Raw genomic sequence first — 7,500 nt, 5'->3', positions numbered from 1 at the left:
CCCTTACATTCTTTATATCCAAATTGGAGGAGTTACAAAACAGCCAAAACAACTGCAGTCTCATTCATGTGTTGGTCTATAAATGACGCACTACGGGCTTCATATCTGGTTACAGAATAGCGAGAAAGGGGCTACCGCACACAATCACTGAAGACGTGAGCTTGCCAGCTGCCAGAGAGATGGTGGAATGTATGATTGGGGAGAAAGAAGCAAAAAAGTTGGACATGATCCCGGTGTCCAACAACACTGTGTCGCGCCGCATCGATGCTTTGTCCGAAGACATCCTGGCTACATTAGTCGCTCATTAATTGTAAATTAAATGTGATAATCTGCCTCTGAGCCTGTGCGTGTGTGCTCGCATCCGTATTGCTCTTTAAAAGTGACGCCTTGTGTCACTGAAAGTTATTGAAACTTTGTTGCAGTGTTTCAGGGCGTTTTCACACCTTCAGTTCGTTTGCTTTGTTGCAGTTGCTCCTTTGTTCGGTTTGTGTTCACACTGCAACATTTAACAGCGGACTAAATCTTGTAAACAAATGCCACGCGCGAGCAAACTGTTCTCTCATTGGTCCGATTCTTATGCGGCTATGAAGGCTTAAAAGGCTCTGTTGCGTCTTTTTTTTTTTTTTTTTATTAATGGGGGGGGGGGGGGGGGTGCGCGAACCCGGTCGGGATGTAGAAGGGGGTGCGCGGCCTAAAAAGTTTGGGAACCGCTGCTCTATATGAACCAGTCTCAGTGTAGTCCTGATCCTCTATATGAACCAGTCTCAGTGTAGTCCTGATCCTCTATATGAACCAGTCTCAGTGTAGTCCTGATCCTCTATATGAACCAGTCTCAGTGTAGTCCTGATCCTCTATATGAACCAGTCTCAGTGTAGTCCTGATCCTCTATATGAACCAGTCTCAGTGTAGTCCTGATCCTCTATATGAACCAGTCTCAGTGTAGTCCTGATCCTCTATATGAACCAGTCTCAGTGTAGTCCTGTCTTGTGGATGAGAGGATGAATGAACCTCGTCTCCATCAATGTGAAGAGAACCTTCAGGACCTCACCTGACCATCTGCACGTCAAACTTCACGGAGGTGTCCTCCTCCGACAGCTGGTGCACGCTGAACCGCAACTCCGCCAGCACCTGGCCAATCAGGGAGCAGGACGAGACGGCAAGGGACCAATCAGAGTGCAGGAAGAGACGGCAAGGGACCAATCAGAGCGCATAGGGAAACAAATAGGAGTAAATCAGGACGGAACCAAATGGAAATCTTTCTGGCGCCGTTTGTTGATGAATATCAGTATCAGTATATAGTCATGGTGCTGTAAACATGTCTCCACAGTCAGATCAGCTCCTGGAAGACCCTGAATGCATCATGGTGCTGCTGCCTTCACTGACCTTGGTTCCTCCCTTCATGGGGTTTCCCAGGTCACACACCACCATCTTGGTCTGGTTCTCCTTCTTGTAAGCACAGGACAACCTGTTGAGGGTCTGTAAAAATAACAACAAACTCATCACCATCATCATCACCACCACCATCATCATCATCACCACCACCACCATCACCATTATCATCATCACCACCATCACCACCACCATCACCACTATCATCATCATCACCACCACCACCATCATCAACACCATCACCACCACCATCATCATCATCATCATCAACACCATCACCACCACCATCATCATCATCACCACCACCATCACCACCATCACCATCATCACCACCACCACCATCACCACCATCACCACCACCACCACCACCATCATCATCACCACCACCATCACCACCACCACCACCACCACCATCATCACCACCACCATCATCATCATCACCACCATCACCACCATCACCACCACTATCACCACCATCATCATCATCATCACCACCACTATCATCATCATCACCACCACCACCACCACTATCACCACCATCACCATCATCATCACCACTATCACCACCATCATCATCATCACCACCACCACCACCACTATCACCACCATCACCATCATCATCACCACTATCACCACCATCATCATCACCACTATCACCACCATCATCATCACCATCATCATCATCATCATCACCACTATCACCATCACCACCACCACCATCACCATCATCATCACCATCACCACTATCATCATCATCATCATCATCACCACCATCATCATCACCATCATCATCATCACCACCACCACCATCATCATCATCACCACTATCACCATCACCATCACCACCATCACCATCATCATCACCATCATCACCATCATCACCATCACCACTATCATCATCATCACCACCATCACCACTATCATCATCACCACCACCATCATCACCACCACCATCATCATCATCACCACCACCACCATCATCACCACCATCATCACCACCATCATCACCACCATCATCATCACCATCATTACCAGCATCACCATCACCATCATCATTACCAGCATCAACATCACCATCATCATTACCAGCATCAACATCATCATCACCACCACCATCATCACCACCACCACCATCACCACCATCATCACCACCATCACCATCATTACCAGCATCAACATCATCATCACCACCACCATCATCATCACCACCATCATCACCATCACCATCATCACCACCACCACCACCATCACCACCATCATCACCACCATCACCACCATCATTACCAGCATCACCATCATCAACGCGTCATCAGACCTGAGAGCCTTGCACTTGAATGTGTCCAGCTGTTCTCTGGGTGAGCATTGTGGTGTAAAGCTCTTTGAATCATGGTGTGGACGGTGCAGCACAGATGAACGTGACCACCAGGTGCTCCTTCCTGCGGAGGACTCGGTTACCTGACTGCGGATGACTGCGGTGAAGTCGGCCTGCGGTGGAGGGAAGACGTGCAGCTCGGCCTCGTAGGCTCCCTCTCCCTGGTTCTCGGCGCTGATCTCCAGAGTCAGAGCGTTGTCGTCGCCGAAGTAGATCTGCTCGCGGTCGCTGCACAGCAACGATAAACCACCGCTTCAAAAACACATCCGAGACCTCACCTCCCGATGGAGACAGAGGGCAATACTGTGTTTGTGGCAGCAGAACAAAGTGAGACTTCAACATAAAGCATCCTGCTTCTATTCATCTTCAGTCTACAGCTGAAGTCGTTTTAACAAACAGCTGATTGGCTGCTCTACTGATGATGTCATCATCAGATGTTAGCGTTTCCTTTTTCTAAAAGACTGGCTTTGTTCTCCAACATTGATATTCTACAATCTACAGCATCGTTACAACGAAGTCTGTTATAGTTATAAACCAAACCTCTAACACATTGAACGTTCTTCAGATAAAATCTGCAAGAATTAAAATACAAATAACCCAAGAAACACAAAGTCACTTTAATCTGACGCCTTATTGTCAGACAGGCTGTTACCTCGTCACAGACAACTTCAGGTCAGGTTTACAGATGTTATCGTCTCCACAGTCCAACAGGATGTGGGCCTGAGGGGGGGAGGAGGGAGGGGAGAGAGGAGAGGAGGGAGGAGGAGAGAGGGGGAGAGAGGGGGAGAGAGGGGGAGAGAGGGGGAGGCGGGGAGGAGGAGGGAGGAGGGAGGAGGAGAGAGGAGAGAGGAGAGGGGGGGAGGACGAGAGAGGAGGGAGGAGAGAGGAGGGAGGAGAGAGGGGGAGGAGGGAAGGAGAGAGGGGGAGGAGGGGGAGGAGGGAGGAGAGAGGGGGAGGAGGGGAGGAGAGAGGAGGAGAGAGGGGGAGGGAGGGGGAGAGAGGGGGAGGAGGGAGGAGAGAGGGGGAGGAGGGAGGAGGGAGGAGGGAGGAGGGGAGGAGGGAGGAGAGAGGGGGAGGAGGGGAGGAGAGAGGGGGAGGAGGGAGGAGAGAGGGGGAGGAGGGAGGAGGGGAGGAGATGACAAAGGAAGAAATGAAGATGGTAGAAAAGGAAATAGGGAAAGGAGGAATAAAGGAAGGATGGAAGAAATAAAGAGAGGAAGGAAGTAGAAAGGAGGGAAGGGAAAAGGAAGAAACCAGAAGAGGAAGGAAAGGATGAAGAACAAAGTGAGAAATAAAAGACAATATAGATCAGAGATATTGTTGATATTATGAGTCAGAACCATCAGAACAGTGAACACACACACACACACACAGGTGAACACACACACAGGTGTGTTACCTGCTTGGTGACGTTGGATGGAGCCGACATATCGAGGATGGGCAGTAGTCCGGTTTGGTCTGCGGCCCGTTGGTAGTCCAGACTGTACTCCATCACCACGGAGATGGGAGTGATCTTATCCCGAAACTCTCGGTCGTCCTGAGAGACACAAACGTTTCTACTCTTATTTTGAAGAGGTGAAGCTTAGTGTTCATGTACAGCTGCAGACACACAAACGTTTCTACTCTTATTTTGAAGAGGTGAAGCTTAGTGTTCATGTACAGCTGCAGAGACACAAACGTTTCTACTCTTATTTTGAAGAGGTGAAGCTTAGTGTTCATGTACAGCTGCAGAGACACAAACGTTTCTACTCTTATTTTGAAGAGGTGAAGCTTAGTGTTCATGTACAGCTGCAGAGACACAAACGTTTCTACTCTTATTTTGAAGAGGTGAAGCTTAGTGTTCATGTACAGCTGCAGATACACAAACATTTCTACTCTTATTTTGAAGAGGTGAAGCTTAGTGTTCATGTACAGCTGCAGATACACAAACGTTTCTACTCTTATTTTGAAGAGGTGAAGCTTAGTGTTCATGTACAGCTGCAGATACACAAACGTTTCTACTCTTATTTTGAAGAGGTGAAGCTTAGTGTTCATGTACAGCTGCAGATACACAAACGTTTCTACTCTTATTTTGAAGAGGTGAAGCTTAGTGTTCATGTACAGCTGCAGAGACACAAACGTTTCTACTCTTATTTTGAAGAGGTGAAGCTTAGTGTTCATGTACAGCTGCAGAGACACAAACGTTTCTACTCTTATTTTGAAGAGGTGAAGCGTTTCATTTCCTCACCCTCAGGAAGACCTCCTGCTCCTCGCAGGCCGGACCTCTCCCGTTGGACACAGTCATGTTCTTGGCGAACTGGAAGGTCCGACTGTGCAGGAAGAGGACGCGTTTAGTCGCTTCCTTCTGCTTCAGACGGTCCAATAGGAGGTCTACACGAAAATCTGGAGGCGACGAAGGAGGTCATGAAGCTGCAGAAGTTCTTATTAATGGAGACATGACGTCTGTGAATGCTGCAGAGAAGCTGCTGGTGTTTAACTCACTGAGAGTAGCTGGAGCTCCATGACCGCTGGCCTTCAGACAGTACTTCACTGTGAAGCTGGACACACACACACACACACACACACACACACACACACACACACACACACACACACACACACACACACACACACACACACACACACACACACACACTTTTTAGAGTCAAATAGACCATAAAGCAGGGTATCCTTTAGAGGCGGGGCTACAGAGTGATTGACAGGTCTCTACCAGAGAACCAGATCTCAGAAATAAAGAGAGAAGCTGCACCAGCTGCTGCTCTCCCTGGAGACTACTGGACATCGCTGCGGTAAAGTCAGCAGACACTCAGATCAACATTAACGTGAGACAACATCCGGTTTCTTCAGACCAACATCCGGTTTTCAGAATAAGATGCCAACAAAGTATGAATCCTTAATTCACATTAAGTATGAAACATGCTGCCTGCATCTCGTGAACCAAATGTTATTGCCCTTTAGTTCATAAAGCAGTACTTTTAAATAAAAGTGCGCAATACACTACTTTATAATTCATTCCTGAACTTTGCCATAACCATGCGATTAATCCTGATTAGATATTTTAATCGTTGCCCAGCACTACAATGAATCAATGAAGGGAGTGAAAAACTCACCAGGACACCAGAGTGGAGGTACCAGGAAGTGTGCAGTTCTTCTCCTCCGGGTTGATGATCTGAGGTGTCATGTCTAACGTGGCGTTCACACTGATCACTGGACGAGCTCTGACACACACACACGCACACGCGCACGCGCACACACACACACACACACACACACACACACACACACACAGTGAAGGGGTTAGTGTGTCCTAATAGCTTCTATACAGTCAGTAGGAGAAACCTGAATGAAAACAGCAGCTCTTTGATATCAGGGGTGGCCTCGCTCATTAAACTACTCACTGACACACACACACAGCCACAGCAAGGGGGGGGGAGAAACCAACACACACACACACACACACACTGTATGATTACCTGTATAAAACAGCTTTGTCTGCTCCGAACACTCCCACTATTAAATCTGAAAGACAGACACAAACATCAGCAGCTCATTTAATCCCTGCTGAGCCATCACACATATATCTACATTTATATATGTGTGTGTGTGTACCTGGATATCCATTCTGGTCTATGTCAATGTTTCCAGTCATGGAGTACCCAAAGCTAGCAGGCATGTAGCTGGACGCCCACTTTCCCTGAAGGACCTGAGAGACGAGACACGACTAGGAGTCAACACAACACAACTAATGTTCTGACGGTTGGTCAGAAACAACAGAGTTTGATCCAGTTATCTAAACAGTTATGAGTTATGTGACAGTGAAACTAAAAAATGAAGTCTGAGAGTAACAAAACAACCACAAAGAGAAAGAAAACAACCACAAAGAGACACAAAACAACCGCAAAGCGACACAACACAACCACAAAGAGACACAAAACAACCGCGAAGAGAAACAACACAACCGCGAAGAGACACAAAACAACCACAAAGAGACACAAAACAACCACAAAGAGACACAAAACAACCACAAAGAGACACAAAACAACCACAAAGAGACACAAAACAACCACGAAGAGACACAAAACAACCACAAAGAGAAACAAAACAACCACAAAGAGACACAAAACAACCACGGAGAGACACAAAACAACCACAAAGAGACACAAAACAACCACGGAGAGACACAAAACAACCGCAAAGAGACACAAAACAACCGCAAAGAGACACAAAAGACACAAAACAAGCGCAAAGAGAAACAAAACAACCACAAAGAGACACAAAACAACCACGAAGACACACAAAACAACCACGAAGAGACACAAAACAACCACGAAGAGACACAAAACAACCACAAAGAGACACAAAACAACCACGAATAGACACAAAACAACCACGAAGAGACACAAAACAACCACGAATAGACACAAAACAACCACGAAGAGACACAAAACAACCACAAAGAGACACAAAACAACCACGAAGAGACACAAAACAACCACAAAGAGAAACAAAACAACCACAAAGAGACACAAAACAACCACAAAGAGACACAAAACAACCACGAAGAAAATAAACGATGTTCTTGAACATCTACTCCATTGATTGATTGTCTTTAGTTCTGCAGGTATTTGGTCATAAACCAAAGTATCAGACACATAAACAGGTTGACCTGATGATGGCGATACATGTAAATTCAGAGCATCAATCAAGTGAAGTGCAGCTACGATGCCAACGTGGCTAAT

The 7,500-nt window shown here is 46.8% G+C and overlaps 1 protein-coding gene across 2 annotated transcripts in view; it reads right to left on the bottom strand.

Moving 5' to 3' along the window:
* itgav (integrin, alpha V) overlaps positions 1-7,500 on the bottom strand; it is a 35,008-nt gene that overhangs the window by 8,623 nt on the left and 18,885 nt on the right. For both annotated transcript variants that reach the window (XM_079277192.1, XM_079277193.1), the window contains 10 exons: positions 6,371-6,464; positions 6,235-6,280; positions 5,872-5,979; positions 5,243-5,298; positions 4,989-5,143; positions 4,161-4,298; positions 3,414-3,481; positions 2,845-2,989; positions 1,384-1,476; positions 1,049-1,128 (listed from right to left, as the gene is read on the bottom strand). In XM_079277192.1, the coding sequence (XP_079133318.1) occupies positions 1,049-1,128; positions 1,384-1,476; positions 2,845-2,989; positions 3,414-3,481; positions 4,161-4,298; positions 4,989-5,143; positions 5,243-5,298; positions 5,872-5,979; positions 6,235-6,280; positions 6,371-6,464 (983 nt within the window). The remainder of the gene's footprint in view (positions 1-1,048; positions 1,129-1,383; positions 1,477-2,844; positions 2,990-3,413; positions 3,482-4,160; positions 4,299-4,988; positions 5,144-5,242; positions 5,299-5,871; positions 5,980-6,234; positions 6,281-6,370; positions 6,465-7,500) is intronic.

The sequence above is a fragment of the Melanostigma gelatinosum genome (genome assembly GCF_949748355.1).
Source record: "Melanostigma gelatinosum genome assembly, chromosome: 10".
Lineage (NCBI taxonomy): Eukaryota > Metazoa > Chordata > Actinopteri > Perciformes > Zoarcidae > Melanostigma > Melanostigma gelatinosum.
This window is presented reverse-complemented; position numbering and strand designations above follow the sequence as displayed.